This window comes from Lissotriton vulgaris, chromosome 6 (assembly GCF_964263255.1).
Source record: "Lissotriton vulgaris chromosome 6, aLisVul1.2, whole genome shotgun sequence".
Classification (NCBI taxonomy): Eukaryota; Metazoa; Chordata; class Amphibia; order Caudata; family Salamandridae; genus Lissotriton; species Lissotriton vulgaris.
Genome location: NC_141694.1, coordinates 975173719 through 975190859, shown reverse-complemented (window position 1 = coordinate 975190859; position 17141 = coordinate 975173719). Strand labels below are relative to the sequence as shown.

The window sequence follows — 17141 nt, the reverse complement described above, 5'->3', positions numbered from 1 at the left end:
GTTAAATAGATCTCCACCTTCAATTTCTTAGACAAAGTAGAGGCATCCATAAAAAAATCTTTGGGTTGTAGAACATGATCAGGACCAGCTTACAAGTTCATTGGATAATACCAATCTTTTGACAGACATTGATGCCATATTTCTAGGTTCAAGCAACCACTGTTTTTCCCCCTTGAAAGTTGAAGAACAGAAGGCTCCAGTAATGGCTCATCTTTTTACTTCCACCAACAACCACAACAAGCCCTACTTGACTGAGGAGAGACTGCAGCTCTGATCTTCCTAGAACTCTCTGCAGCCTTCAATGTGGTCTCCCACCACACACTCATCACAAGGCTGCGCAACATAGGCATCCAAAGAGCAGCTCTCAGACGAATCACCTCTTTCCTCACCGGAACAATGCAAAAAGTGTGCCTTCACGTTCGAAGGTGGAGGTGGACTTTTTGTATTGTTCAGATCATCTGTGGAGTACTCCAAGGATCCTCTCTCAGCTCCTCCCTCTTCAACACTTTCCAGTAGTTGCTGAAATGAGAGTGATAAGTTTAACTCTCTCCAAAATGGCAGATACCCTAGCGGCACTATCAAGCCTCATTGGGGAGCAGGTTACTTTACTTAAAACCGTTCATTTGGAAATAGTTTCACTGCACACTAGTAATACATATGTACCAAATATTATTGGAAAAATTGCAATTGTGACAGAAAACATTAGCAACCTGAAAATAAGAGATGAAATAATCAATCTACTACAGTTACTCACTCTGAAGATCTGTACAAATGTAAAAATGGAGGCCACCCTTAATTCTCAACAGAATTCTTTAATATTCACCCAGTCTACTCTAGGTTCATCATCTGCATCGCACAAACCGCTCGGAGGGTTAAATCCCTTAACAATAGCCGATACCAATTAAAAATTTTAACACGGATTCCTTTTGCTTCATCCAGTTCTAGTCAAGTTGCAACAAACAGTGTTAGCTTGTGATATCAGAGGTAGTAATACAGGAAACTCAGATACTGAACATTTTCAAGCCTTTAACAGTAAAAGAACTTAAAAGATTGAAAGAGAAGATGAAAATGTGGACAAAAGCAAAAGAGGCAAAGCCTATGGTATTATTCTCTACCCTGAAATGCATAAAACCTAATTTATCTTCAAAAGCACGACCCAAGAGTCAACTGATGCACCAATGCAGAATGCTAGGGCAACTATACCCGCTAACACAAACTGTACCGCCACATCAGTTGACTCCGAAGGAAGCACTGTGTTGCATAACCCCAATCGTCACAACAATCTAACTTGGTCAAGTAGTAACAAAAGGTGCCTCAACCCCCTGCAGCAGACCATGGCTCCATCAGTGTCACTTATGGCTTGTGGGTAAAAAAGAACTACCGATATTAAGGACTGAAGAGATTCAAACCACTGCAGTTCAAGCTAATACGGCATACCTCACGAGACAACAAACCCTACCCTTAAGGACCTACAAAGCCAATTACTGATTTATTACAAGGATTAGCCAATGGATTTTTACTGCTGGTCAATACGATATGCAATCAGAGCCCGACGGAGCACCAGTCTGCTAAGGGAAATGAGGCGAACTTTTTTAAGATGAGTGCAACTAACTCTCAAACAATACGAGGCATTCTCATCTGCATAATTCTGCACTCAGATGGAATCGGTTCAGAACAGTTCCAGTTCACCAGGAATTTTGATTTAAAACAGTCCAAAAATGACAAAAACGGTCAGCCTTACTTTGGAAATGCCAGGAGCATAGTTACCTATTGAGGATCCAGGCCTGGATTTTGTGCCACTATCAATTGTGTGGTACAAAAGGGGGTGGTAATGGACGGAGCATCTGAACCAATCAAACACTCACAGTCAGTCAAAAGATCTGGGTTTAATCCATCACCGTTCTTTAGCCCACTCTGCCTCCCCAGACCAGACATGGCTACATGCAAATCAGTCTGGCCCTGTGCCTCATAGGAACAGTCCAGCCCGAACTGCCAAACCATGCCTTCCCTGGACCGGAAACAAGCTTCCGAGGACCGGTTTCTGGCATTCCAGCCGTCTTCAGCCCGGCTTGCTTGAGTCCAGTGGCAAAGTGAGCAAGGGACTCACGTCTGAGCATACCCTGCTACACTTATGGCGGCCAAAAGCGGTACAAAAGGGGGTGGTAATGGACGGAGCATCTGAACCAATCAAACACTCACACTCTGTCAAAAGATCTGGGTTTAATCCATCACCGTTCTTTAGCCCACTCTGCCACCCCAGTTCAGACATGGCTATATGCAAATCAGTCTGACGCTGTGCCTTATGGGAACAGTCCAGCCCTGGGGTGAATGTAAGACATTGTTCTGCATTCTGTCCATCAACTGTGTTTTTTGCAATTTTCACCCCGAGTGGGCTGGGTATGCTCAGACGTGAGTCCCAGGCTCTCCACATCACTGGAGTCAAGCTATCCCGGCTGAAGAAGGCTGATACCCAGAAACCGGTCCTTGGATGCTTGATTCCGGTCTAGGAAAGACATGGCTTGGTAGTTCGGGCTGGACTGTTCCCATGAGGCACAGGGTCAAGGCTGATTTGCATATAGCCATTGTTTGACCTAGGGTGGTGTGGAGTGCAAAAAAACAATGGATTTAGGCCCAGATCTTTGTACTGGGGTGAATGTAAGACATTGTTCTGCATTCTGTCCATCAACTGTGTTTTTTGCAATTTTCACCCCGAGTGGGCTGGGTATGCTCAGACGTGAGTCCCAGGCTCTCCACATCACAGAAGTCAAGCTATCCAGGCTGAAGAAGGCTGATAGCCAGAAACCGGTCCTTGGATGCTTGATTCCGGTCTAAAAAAGACATGGCTTGGTAGTTCGGGCTGGACTGTTCCCATGAGGCACAGGGTCAAGGCTGATTAGCATATAGCCATTGTCTGACCTAGGGTGGTGTGGAGTGCAAAAAAACGATGGATTTAGGCCCAGATCTTTGTACTGGGGTGAATGTAAGATATTGTTCTGCATTCTGTCCATCAACTGTGTTTTTTGCAACTATCAATTGTGCAACAATACACTTTAAATAGGCAGAACTCATTTTAAAAAACAAAGATTCTTTCCTGAACTCAAGGAGGTGTTATCCTCATTTGATGTGTATGGTTTATTCACTGCAATAATTCCAATACAGAATGAACTCTGACCACTTGTGCCTCTGAACAGATCATGTTAAAAAATCTGGGCTAGACAGCTGAGTGAGTAATTTCCATCCTTCAATTAGAAAAGTCAAAATACCCACCTATGTTTGCTCAATTCCACTTTGATAGGAAATCAACGCCTTTCAGAAGGACACTCCAAAAAACAGAACTTCGGCAAAATTCAGCCAAATAGCTAACACTAAGAGCCAGACAAGGAAGCTTAGAATGAAATAATCCAGATTTCATGGAACATCGTCAGGATCACCGTCAACCTAATAATCATGGTGATCTGAACTCTTCGTAAACCAGCTAGCCACCCGCTTTGGAGATCTCAAGTGTGGTTTCCGGTTCTTCTGGAACGTTCCTGGGACTTTCCAATCCGACTCGTCCTCTTACCTCACATTCTGCTGGATCCGGATCTCAATCCTCACCACCTGGTAGTGGAAGGGAGGCTCCAGCTGATGGCCTGGTGGATCTCAGGAGACGCTGGTCGCTGCTGGGCCTTTCGGGACACGCCGAGTCCTTATTATCCAAGGCATGGACAGATAGCACGACTAAAAGATTGCATGACTAAAAGATACCTCTCCGCCTGGAACAAATGGCATGGTTGGTGTTTGCGACTGAGTGTCTATCCCATGGGCGCAGATGTAGTCCATGTTCTCAATTTTCTGACGAGCCTTGCGGAGGAAGGGCTGGCTTACCACTCTATCGATACCTTCCATTCTGCAATCTCCCGTTCAGGGATCTCCTGTGTGGGAACACCAGTTTGTGTGTAGGATCCTTAGGGACATTTAGCTTTCCCTCCCACCGGAACAATGCTACTCCGCGTTGTGGGATGTAAACTTAGCATTGAATCTTTTCCTGTCCTGGCAGCCGAATAGATTTCTGTCTCGCAAGAAACTCTCAGCAAAGCTGGTGACTCTTATGCCTGGTATCTTGCAGGCCAGTGTCTGACGTACGAGCCCTAGACATTTTGGCCAGAGTTTTCTCCTCAGACTGGGTTTCTTTCACAGTCAGTAGAAGGACCAAATGCCATACTAGGTTAATCTCCTACCCAGCATTTTGATAATCCCCAAAATTGTGTGTGGTACAGTGCCTCCGAGCATATGAAGAATTAACAGAGGAGGTCCATCCTCTGGGTGAACGAAAGCTCTTGATCTCACTAAGAAAACCGTACAAAGTGTTTCCTCACCAACCATAGCCAAATGGGTATGGTGGGGGAGGCGGGGATTGACACCAAGAGGTTTGGAGCCCTTTCAGCAAGGGGGCCATGGCCTCCAAGGTATTTTTGCTCGGAGAATGTCTGGAAGATCTTATGCGTGCGGCCGACTGGTCCTTGGACTTGACCTTAAAGAGGCTCTACTTTAAGCCAGTGTTAGAGATTGATTAACTGGTGGTGGATAAGCATTGAACTGGCCTAATCTGAGCCTCCGTTCCCGACATAGAATGAAAATTTGCTGGGCTTTAGTACAGGTAAGTTTCAATTCTATTAAGGACATGGAGTCAAGGATTATCACGCCCGTCGATCAGTGAAGATGCGGACCCTTCCCGTTCTGCAGTAGGTATTTGCTTTTCTATTTTAGGTATACCTCCAATCAGTTTATTGTAATTGCATGTTGGTATCTGCCTATGACCTGATGTTGCTTAAACATGGTTTGGTTCTTGTGTTGCTCTGCTGACCTGTTTTATATTGGGCCTGGTTCTGATGCTGCCTGTTGTTGCAGGAAATGATGGGCCCAGACAGGATGCCTGAGGTTCGTAGCGGAGCTGTTCGCACGAAGGAAGAGGAAACAGAGTGAAGGGACCAAGCGAAGACTGGACGGTGAACAGAGAGGAAGGACTCCTGTTGGGACTTTTCCGTTTCCTACTCCCTGTGGTTCATGGGAGTAGTAGTTTGGTTGTTTGGAAAAAATGGCTGCTGAAAATAAAGCGAAGGAAGAATGACAATCCTCGCCTCCGTGTCCTTAACAGAATTGAAACTTACCTGTACTAAAGCTAGGCAAACTTTCATTCAATGGCGTTGGTGGACAGCCCATCCTTGTAATGGCAAAGTAGGAAAACCCACAGAAGCCCATGGCTGAAGTGGGCTGCCCAAAACCAACTCTCTCTGTAGTACCTTCTTACATGTACGCTTTTAGATCCAACATTAGTCAGCTTTAACTTTCCTGTTAGCCTCATGTTATAAAATAAAAATGAAGAAAATGTGTGAGTGTGTGTGTATATATATATATATATATTGCGTAGATCGTCACTTATTCAACAGATGACATCTGCAGGATCCAGAAATGACGAGGAGTCGACCCAAAAAAGTGCTGGTGCAACGAAGTTTATTTAATTAGAGCCAGCGCTGCCGCCATGACGCGTTTCGTCTTAGAGAAGGCTTGATCACATGACAAACTGCTCGTCAAGGAGCAAAGCTTTTAAAGTGACCGTGCATAGTAATTCACGAAGGACATAGAAAACATACTGAAATGTAATTAAGCAGCGTTGTAAACGTATAGATGGCAAAATACCACATGTTTTTGAACCAACGAAAAACAAAGCTACCTCAAAACATATGACTGTTTAAAGGATTACAGATTTTTTGTTTAGAAAATTTCCGGTAACTTATCATTTAAAAACAATATCAACGAATTTCAATTTATAATAATACACAACAAATAAATGTGTCTATGTACATCTCAAATAAAGCATTTTTGACTGATATTGTGTTACCACATTATTGTGCTTTGTAGAATGGCCCAATCTGTAACCATACTCGGGTATCATGCTGCCAATGTTATTACTACTGAATATAAAAAATTATATCCATCCTTGTCCTTAGTTAAATACAATAACAATTATTTGAAATAGAGCCCAAGTGGGCCTGCCACAAAGCCTGCTGAATCATGTTAAGTGCAAAAATAAGTGATGAAAAATATGTTTCAATATAAAGTGCAAGTGAAAAACAGCCCATTGTATGTGCAAAAGTTTCATGTTTAAAAACAAGTTTTATCTCTTCTATTTATATATATATACACACACACATATACACACACACAGAAGGGCTTTGGGTCGGCCCTCTTCATCCACTGATCTGTAGAACTGTCATTCATGTGTTAATAACACCCACCAAAGCACACAGCATGGGACAATGTCCGCTTCAGACATTGGCACCACTGCTCTGTGAGCAATGGCATTTTGCCGGACTGTATGTCCACATCCTCCTAAAAAAGAACTGAATTTCAGTGCGGGACCGACAGGTCAACATTTTTTTTTGCCAATGTTCTTTTTTTTCTTTTCATTCTTTACTTTTTTTTTAAGCAAGTATTGTATTTTAAACTGTCTTCAGTTTATGGAAAACCTTCTGAAATCCATTAATCTGAAACATTTTGGCATAGATTTACATTACGAATAGGAGACGGGTGGCTCTAGAAGCCTTTAACCTTATGAACACTACCTTCAGTATATGAACTGCAATTCCTTTAGTCTGCCGTCCAAAACCTGAACAATTACACACTCACGTTCCCCTCCCCGTTTGAAAAAGCTGTCGAAAATGTAAACAAAACAATACTATTATTAAAATCAAGTAGAGATGACAAAAAATGCCTCCTGCAAACCACAATATAATGCATGCAAATTTGTCAGTGGAAAATCGTCTGTGCACACGTATGAGCGGGAGGGCACTTCGATCCGTTTTCCCTAACAAAGGCAGTCGCCAATGAAACGTGCCCACGAGCAGAGTGTATTAGCAACACTAGTACAGGTGAAGGTACAGAACTGCTACTTGTCGAATCTGGCCAAGTACAGGTGGTATCCAGCACAAGGCGCCTGGGCAGTGAGGGTGACTTACTAACGTACACACACATTTATTGAAAAGCATGGATTCCAAGTGTCACGAGCAAACTTATCCATGGGAAAATAAATCGGCTGTAAGACCATGAATATGATTGCACGTAAAACACCAGTGAGCAGATGCTCGACTTTAGCTAATGTATTATCTCAAATTGTGTCCATGATGACAGCCTCACGTGCCGCTTGTCTGGGATCAGGTGCAGTTAACCACAACCAATAAGAGTGGGTTGAGAAAGCTGCAATAACGGCCAACTCGCTCAAAATAGTTCAAGGCTACCACCCCCAATCAGGTAAAGGGTGAATAGAGAACATTTTGGTAGGGTTCAAATGCGGATATGACATGACACCATAAATGGAGAACCTGTCCAAGTGTAATCCTAGTCTCTGCTGCGAAGTATCAGAGTGGACTAATATTTCAAAGTATCAAGAAGCGCAAATCTGATGCCAATAACTGCAGCATTCTCATGCAAAACTCTTGGAACCATCATCTAAGTTTGGACTTCAATTACAATGTGTGTTTTTTATTAAATACTTCAAGGACACCAGGAAAGTCAGATAACATTCATAACTGTCCTTGTGTATAAAAGGCCATCCTCTCAGGACTAGAAACAGATCAGATGAACTCCCAGCTACGGAGATCAATACATGAGCTTTAAAGCAAGACTGCCAATCCTCTGAGCATGCCCTTTAAATACTGGTGCAATGTACTTGCTGGGCTCGGTAGGTATGGAGGGGTAGTAAGTGAAGGGAATGGATGCAGAAGCAGGAGTAGTGGAAACCGGGGAGCAAAAGGCAAGTCCTGCGGCTTCTTGCATGCAGAAGTGTAAAGCCCTTGGAACATAGCCAGTAGGCACAGGGCTGGAGTGCATGCCTTAGGTGAACAGATAGCAGATCTTTATTTTTCTTAGGACAGATGTGAAAAAGCAGTTTTTGCAGCTTCCACAATAACGTAAATGGTGATGTGAACTCTGATGGCACCAAGTCATGTCGATAATGAAATATGTGATATCATATGTGAAGTGTGAGGTCATGATTAGCAAAGATGGATTTTAGTTTAGGTTGTACAGAACAATAAAAGGATAATTTAACCCTCAATCATCCTTTTCTAAAATTTCTAGAAATACATTTCTGTAACGTACTCATTCCTGGGGTCAACATCCCATTCATACATCAAATAAACTGATCCTTGGGAACACCCTGGAAAAAACAGCACAAATGGCTATTGGCCCCAAACCTGAGAAACCTGCACTGGCTCCCCGTCAACAAGAGGATATCTTTCAAGCTCCTCACCAACGCACACAAGGCACTCCACAACACTGGCCTAGCTCTCCTTCTACATCCAGGACCGGACTGGCCGTTGAGGGCACCGGGCAATCCCCCGGTGCGCCGCAAGGGTGGGGGCCGGTTTTGGGCCCCTGGGGGCCGTTTTTGTTACAGGGCCGTTTTCGGCCCTGTAACAAAAACGGCCGAAAAACCCACCCGGCAAAGAGCTCGGTCGCCCCCCCCTCCCCCGGGAAGGGGCGGCGGCGGCCGAGCACTTCTTTGCCAGGGCCGGTTTTGTTTCCCAGTCCGGCCCTGTCTACATCCCAACCGCCAGCTACGCTACGCGACCTCTCACTCGCCACCGTCCCGCGCATCCGTAGAACAACCACTGGTGGGAGATCCTTCTCCCACCTCGCCGCCAAGACATGGAACACCCCCCCACTGGGCCTACGACAGACCCAAGACCTGCTGATCTTCAGGAGGATACTGGCTGTTCGACCAGTAGCCCCCCCTCCCCCCACCAGCGCCTTGAGACCCTCGCAGGTATGTAGTGTGCTTTACAAATGATTGATTGATTAATTTGCTAAAGATTTTCAAGAGCTGGCGAGGCTTGCTCTCAAATAAATGCTGAGTGCCAGAAACCAGTGAGACCACCAGGAAAGGTTGCACCATCTCACAAGAGGTGAATAGAGAAAGCAAGAAGATCTGTAGTAGATCAGCAATAGGAGGATGTACACTTTGTTTCTTTAGCTGCGAATTTTCAATGTCAATTTCTCCAACCTGCAGTGTGTTTGAATTAATAAATTACCAAGGGTCGCAGAAGAGGAGGCAGGCGAGATCTCTTGCGACCGGTTTGCCTTCTTCCCGAGCCTCTCGGTTTTCCAGGGATTGGAGCTCTCACAATTATGTTAAATATTTACCTCCCGTAGCTGTCATACCTTGCTACCGGAATGGACGCAGTTGCTCCCTTCTGACAACATCACTGCGCTAAAAGCAGAGTGCCAGCGCATTGTGTAAATCTGTCTTTCAGTTCCCACAAGCTACAGTCCAGTTACATCTACATTTTGCAGTCTTTCTACCTGGCTCCATCCTCCTAGCCCCGCCCCTTCCTTTGCCCTCCCGCGTGAAGTTAGTTGCCCGTTGCTTCTGCTCGCGGTGAAGTTTAGTGTCTGCTGTCCCAGTGCTGTTCTCGATCTTTCTGACGCCTGCTTCCGAGTGCATCGCTATCCTTGATGAGAAGCAGACTAACGACTTTAGGCGAGGCGAGTGCTACAGATAAAACTGCATAAATACATACTACAAACTTTTCAAATGAGGTATGAACGAATGCTTCAGTCTGAATTTAACGCAGAAAATTACAAGCAGGTGGCAGCTAAAGCGCCTCTAGTCACCGGCAAACGGTAACATTTTACAAAATACTGTTTTTGGTGACGCTCTCTGGCTCGCAGCGCCTTCCCAATTCTACTGGCAGCTGTGGCGACAAGCAAACAATACCACTGATCTAGCGGGAGCGCCTCATGGGATGACGCAAATCTATCTGCAAGCTGTGGACTTGACCTGCAGGTTTTAGAAACCGAGCCAACCCAGCAATTGTGAGATTTTCACTACAATAACTGATATCCATAAGCCAACCAGCACACAAACAGAATTTCACATCGTTATCCGTGTTCACAAAGTGGGCACTTTCTAAATATGTGGCCACTCACCTGATACTCGCTGGGCCAGAATGTGCTGACGGCCAACTCCGCCCGCAGCCACTCTCGGCCGGTCGAGACGGTCACGTTCCAGATGGGGTTTACGAGGGGTCCTTTGTTCACGCGCACAAAGATGTTCAGGCTCCCCGGGCTCGAGCCCTTCTGGCTGAACAGCAGGTAGCTGAAGTCGATGCAGTGCGTGTCGTTCTCTTTCATGGTGGGCAGCTGAAGGCGCGCCTTTTCTCCAGGATCTTGGTGAGAAGAGTCCACTATCATATAAGACCCTGAAAAAATAAATCAAAGAGTAAGGAAAAATCAATAAAAACAAACAGTCCTTTGTATTTAGAGGAAACAATGATGCATTCTGCTATCTGGGACACATTTAACCATGTGGTGTACAGACAGAAACAAGCATTTGCAATGCAATAGGTCTTGCATTAGGAAAGTTTGAGCTATTGGTATTGTAAATTACACATTTTTTATTTATGTGTTGGTTTTGAAAATAGCGAAATTAATAGCTTTGTCATTTACAATGCCAATAGTCGTAACTTTGCAAATGTGACACCTGTAGCATTTGTAATGCAATATGTGTTGTATTTAAGTGACTTAGATGTATTGATATTACAAATAACAATGGCTTTTAATTTTTACTTAAAAGTTATTGTAATTTATAATGGCAATAGCTTAAACTTTTGTAAATAACTTTTGTAAAGATTATGTTCAGTGTATTTTATTGTGATGAAAAACCAAGAACAAAAGTGAAATATTAACATCTTTTTGTGACATTTGTAATAAAGCTTGAAACATTGAGAGGACATATTTGAACCAGTTGTTGTTGAATGGTTGCACAGATTGATGCTGTGGTGGCGACGAGTGATGCTGTGGCGTTCAGTGATGCTGTGGTAGGCATAGTGATGTTGTGGTGCCCCTGAGTGGTGATGCTGTGGTGGGGCTGAGTGATGCTGTGGTGATGCGATAGATTGACAGAGTGAGTGCGATAGATAGATAGAGGGAGGGCGATAGATAGACAGATAGAGTGAGGGCGATCGATAGATAGATAGCTAGAGTGAGTGCGATAGATAGATAGAGGGCGATAGATAGATTGAGTATGGGCGATAGAAAGATAGAGTGAGGGCGATAGATAGATTGAGTATGGGCGATAGAAAGATAGAGTGAGGGCGATAGATAGATAGATAGAGTGAGGGCGCTAGATAGAGTGAGGGCGCTAGATAGAGTGAGGGCGCTAGATAGAGTGAGGGCGCTAGATAGAGTGAGGGCGCTAGATAGAGTGAGGGCGCTAGATAGAGTGAGGGAGCTAGATAGAGTGAGGGCGATAGAGAGAGTGAGGGCGATAGAGAGAGTGAGGGTGATGGATAGAGTGAGGGCGATGGATAGAGTGAGGGCGATAGATGGATAGATAGATAGATAGATAGACAGACTGAGGGCAATAGATAGATAGATAGAGGGTGACAGGAAACTTCCCGTATTCGAGAAATTTACTGTGTGCAATTTTAATTTTGATTCAACGTTTCAATGCGTCCCCTCGAGCACCTGTGTTATGCTACTAATATAAATAAATTCGCAGATGTTAATCACTGTAACCAAACAAAAGGAGGCGGACATGTGGCCTCTGGCTTCAAAGGCACAAAACCTGAGTTCAGATCTTAGTTCCTGCACATAGGCAAAGCGTCTTATCTGACAGTTTTGTGCTTTCTGAGCGGGCGGGCACAGTGAGTGCTGAGAAGCCGGACTACCAGTGTGCTCATTGTTTTGACTGCCTCCTTACAGTTTTTTTTCTATCCAGCCATGAAGTGAAGGCACCTCAGCAAGTTAACTACACCACATATTTCTGCGTGCAACAAGAAGTATCTGGGGTCTGATTCCAGTCGGGGAGAGTTAGACGTTTATCCTTTTTTGACCAACAAAGTCAGTTTGAAATGGACAGTAAAATAAATAAAACACGGGGGGGCGTGGCTAGCAGCCGATCATGGCGGCAGCATAAGGGACGAGCTCCGCGGCTGAAGCGGCCTCTTCGTCAATCCGACACAAAATCCGTCACTTCTACAAGCCCTACAGGCAGGTACCAGAACCCAGGACCGGGTGGAGTAAGCAGCGACAAGCGGCGACAAGATCCGACGTCCGCTGCCCGAGATACATCGAAGCCTCGGATCGGCCTGCCCCAACCTCCTGAGCCGGGACCTCCCCTGGCTGTCGACCCAGCAGGAAGTGCACGCTGACCGGGGGATCCAGACCGGAAGTGCCCATGAGGCGGAGGAGCCGATAGACCGAGTACGTCCTGGAGAATCGGATGCAGAGATCCGCGCGGACCAAGGGAGTGGCGATTAGCGAAGTGGTCTCTGGCACCCCGACCGACTCTGCGGTCGTCACCAGCAGCACCGAGAGTCTAGGAGACGGGATCGAAGTGGGCGTCCGCCATCTTCTTGATCGGAGTCGTCGCTACGCATCTGGCGACAATCGGCGCTTCTCGCCTCCCGGAGGACGCCGCTGAGACCTAATCTTTGCCAAACCGGACTGGACAGGGGGTCCACACCGATTCTCACATCCTGGAGCGTAGGGGCACGAGGAGCACGACATTTAGCGGCATGGCGGGGAAAGGCCCCAAGGGCGGCGTCACACAGACCCGTATTGACCGATTTACCTCCGACAAGCCTACCGTCTCCCCAGCGGGGAAGGAGCAAGGTGGCCGACTCTCCAGGAGGAAAGAAAGCACCACTAGACGACGTCATGCTCGCACTGGCCCAACTGCAAACGACCGTCTGCGGAATCTCCACGGATGTCACCCTACTTAGAGCGGACCTCCACAAAATGTCGGAGAAAGTTAAGAGCATGGAGGTGGTCACAAAATCCCTTGTAGAGGACGTTTCAGAACTTCAACGAGAAATGGGGAAGATGGCGCAGGACAATAGAATGCTCCGGGAGAAGCTGGATGAGCAGGAGGGGCGTTCTAGGCGAAACAACATCCACATTATAGGGGTGCCGGAATCAGAAGGCGTAAAAGCTATGGATCTCTTCGTAGAGAGCCTGATAACGAATGAACTAAAGCCGAAGGGACTGTCCAACTTTTTTTCAGTGGAAAGGGCCCATCGAGTCCCGGGAGGTCAACCGAAACCGGGGGCTACCCCACGACCCATAGTGGCACGCTTGTTTAATTTCCGTGACCGGGACGCAGTCTTGCAGGCAGCCAGAACCTCCCCTCCTCTCAAGATCCAAAACGCCACAGTTGCCATTTTCCCCGACTACACAGCGGATGTCGCCCGTCGGCGGCGAACGTTCTTTGAGGTGAAAAAAGAACTGAGGTCCAGAGAACTGCCATATTCAATGCTCTTTCCTGCGAGACTGCGGGTGGTGGCGGAGAACAAAACGTGGTTCTTCGACAACCCTGAAAACGTACAGGAGTGGCTCGAGGGATGGAGACCGGGTCAGAACCACAGACGGACAAATCGTTCCAAGAATGATCGAACTGGAGGCCAACGCCAGGACTCCCAGGCTTCGGGAGGGGGACCGGACAACAGTGACTCTTTGGGAGCGGAAGGTGGCAGGGAAGAGTTCGAGGAACAATGACCATCTGGACAACTTTCATATTTGTTTTGGTAATGAGACTTTAATGCTGCATACGCGCTTCCCGCCATTGGACACTGGGTGAAGGGCCTCCGAGGGTGTGCATGAGAGACTGCCGGCTGCGGAGAGTCCCTCACCCCAACGCGCAAGTACACTGTTTGGGGGATGGGGTATGCACTCTGCTCAGTTGGGGGGGCGGGCAGTTTTGAGTCCGTGCAGCAGGGGGGCAGGGAGGGGGGGGGAACAGGAGTTGGGTAAGTTTGCACTACGGGACTTTTTGGTCCTGCAGGTTCATGTTCTAAGCACACGTATGTTTCTAGGCATGTTTTACGTAACTGAGAGCATCTGGTCTATTCGGGGCACTGGGGGAATGGACTGTGAGATACAGTCACGCCTGCCCTACACCTGCCTCTACCTGCCACCTCGCCAACGGCGAGGGGGCTTCATGGCAGATCACTGTTTCTCTTATGGCTGCAACGGATAGTCACACCACAGCGAACCCACTGCTTGTCATGTCCTGGAACGTCAGAGGTCTAGGGGATAAGATTAAGCGGGGGCTGGTGCTGCAGGGGATAAGGAGACGGGGGCAGGCTCTCATTCTCCTACAGGAGACACACTTGACGGGGGCGGCCACAAAGGCCCTAGATAGGAGAGGCTATCACATGATAGTACACGCTGAGTTTACTTCGGGGTCCCGTGGCACGGGTATCCTGCAGAAGAAATCGTCCCAATTTATTGTAAAGTCTACAGCAACCGATGCTCATGGCCGATTTGCGGCAGTTCATAGCCAGTGGGAGGGGAAACTTCTAAACGTAGTTTCTGTTTACATACCACCAGCACTACATTCTGAGGCTTTGTCAGATCTTGGCAAATTCTTGCTGACCCTCCCTGATGGAGACCTGATCATAGGTGGGGATTTTAACATGGCACTCACGACCACTTTAGACCGTTTCCCCCCACGCACGCACACAGAAGGGCCCAACAGGCTCCAGACATTTCTGAATGCACAGGGGTTGGTGGACATATGGCGTACACTACACCCTAACCAGCAGCAATACACGTACTACTCGGCCACACACAACAGCCTCTCTAGGATAGATTATTTTTTCGCTTTGATTAACGGACATCTTACTGTAGCCGAGACAAGTATTCAGCCACGGGGTGTCTCAGATCACTCACCACTCACTCCGACGATCACCACCACGTCCACGAAACGACAAAGGTTATTTCCGATCTTCCCTGGCTATCTAAAAGTTCCCCAGATCAATAAAGACCTGAAGAAGGCAACGCGGCTCTACTTCGAGGAAAACTGGTCCTCGGTGGACTCCCCCTCTACATTATGGGAAGCGTACAAGACAGTGTTCAGGGGTCAGGCCATAGCCGTAATTGCGAATCATAAAAAGGCGCACAGACGAGAGGCCTTAGACATAGAATTGGGCCTCGAGAGGGCCAACACAGCCCATATGGCTAATCCCTCGGATGACACTCTCCATGATCTCCAAGTCCATCAGCGTCGCCTCACTGACCACCTGCGAAGGATCACGGTGTCGGACATTGCGGCAACGCAACATAGGGTCTATGACATCGGGGATAAGGCCAGTAAACTGTTGGCATGGTTGGACAAGAGGCAGGGGGGAGGGAAGAACATCCTACAACTTACTGACCCACATGGCAACAACCACACCCGCCCCGACGAGATAGTGGAAGTCCTCACGGATTATTTTACCAAAGTGTATACCCCAGAGACGGTGGTGGGAGAAGATGAGGTCCGGATTGCCCTTGAGCACGTTCCCCTGCCGGAATTAACGGCAGAGGCGTCAAAAGACATAGATGCGCCCCTGACGGTGGAGGAGATTCAGTTGGCTATCGGCGCCCTTCATCCGGGCAAGGCTATGGGCCCCAACGGGATCCCCATTGAATGGCTTAAAATTATGTCGGAGTCCCTGAGCACACCCCTACTTAACATGTATGAAGAATCTAGAGTGAAGGGTACGCTGCCGCCGGATCAACGGATGGCAACTATCGTAGCAATACCGAAACCTGGTAAACCCCCCAGCGAATGCTCGTCTTATAGACCCATTTCCCTGCTGAACCCGGAGGCCAAAATTATCGCTAAGGTGTTGGCGAGCAGGCTCCTGCCGTGTTTACCCCAATTGATCCACCCGGACCAATCCGGCTTCATGCCACATCGTAGCACTGCTTTAAATCTCCGCAGGGTGCATGGTGTAGTGGCGCGAGTCCCACTGCTAAGGGAACCGGCCGCGATCCTTTCACTGGACGCCAAGATGGCGTTCGACATGGTGGAGTGGAACTATCTCTTTGCAGTGCTCGCACGTATGGGTTTTGGCCCGGTGTTCATTTCATGGATACGCATGCTATACAGAGACCCCGTAGCCAAAGTGGTAGCCAATGGCCACATTTCCAGAACCATATCCCTAGGCCGAGGCACGCGACAGGGGTGCCCGCTTTCACCCCTTCTCTTCGCTTTGGTTTTGGAACCGCTGGCAGTTACGATTCGCACCACGCAACTCCTGAAAGGAATTCAATGGACCCCGCAATGGGAGGACAGAGTGTCCCTCTACGCAGACGACATGCTGATTTATCTCACAGACCTGGGAGAGAGCCTCCCTAACCTCCTGGCTCTCTGTACGGCACATGGGCGAATCTCGGGCTACACCATTAATTGGGCCAAGTCCATAATTTTTGAGCTACGGGGACCACTTCCGCCACTCCCGGACTCCTGTCCGTTAGAACTAGCACGCACGTCCTTCAAATATCTGGGGATTCATATCACCCGGGACGAGGCCGAGTTCGCACGATTGAACTTGCAGCCCCCCTTAGTCCGTCTCCGTGGTGATGTACAACATTGGAAAGAACTCCCCCTAACGCTACTAGGACGGGCAGCGCTCTTTAAAATGATGGCTCTGCCACGCTTCCTGGACGTCCTTGAAAACGCTCCGCATTTGGTGCCGGATAGCTTCCTCCAGAAAATAACGGCACAGATGATTTCAGGCCTGCTATGGGGCAACCAGCCAGCCCGAATCTCACACGCTAAATTGAACCGGGGGTGGTATGACGGGGGCATCGCGCTACCCAACATACAGCTGTACTACTGGGCGGCTCAGCTCAAAATCATTAATCAGTGGATACACGCCCCGCAAGAGGATCCAGCATTCAAGGCAGACAGGGCGCAACTGGGTACGAACAGTTTACTGGCCCCACTGTACCACCGTGGTGTGGCGGCAAAACTTACTGGGCCTACGAAACACACAGTTCGAGTATGGTACAAGGCACAGGCAAAGTTGAAATGGGATGGGATCGTCACGAAACTCACACCTCTGTGGGACGCGAAGGCGTTGGGCCACCTGCGGCGCTCCAAGGGCTTCACGCAGTGGGACAACATCGGCATCTCCACAGTGGGGGACATGTGGACGAGGGAGGGAGTAATCTCCTTTGCGACTCTGCATGAGCAATATGAGCTGGGGGACACAGAGCTGTACAGGTACATTCAGGTCAGACATGCACTACAAGCTGCGATCCCGCCCGACACATCCCCACCCGAATCCTCCCCGCTGGAGGACCGTCTACTCACTGACTACTTGCAG

The 17141-nt window shown here is 47.8% G+C and overlaps 1 protein-coding gene across 7 annotated transcripts in view; it reads right to left on the bottom strand.

The window, feature by feature from the left end:
* Positions 1-17141, bottom strand: part of PTPRK (protein tyrosine phosphatase receptor type K) — a 1685403-nt gene that overhangs the window by 1200419 nt on the left and 467843 nt on the right. For all 7 annotated transcript variants that reach the window (XM_086927009.1, XM_086927007.1, XM_086927008.1 and 4 more), the window contains exon 3: positions 9970-10241. In XM_086927009.1, the coding sequence (XP_086783135.1) occupies positions 9970-10241 (272 nt within the window). The remainder of the gene's footprint in view (positions 1-9969; positions 10242-17141) is intronic.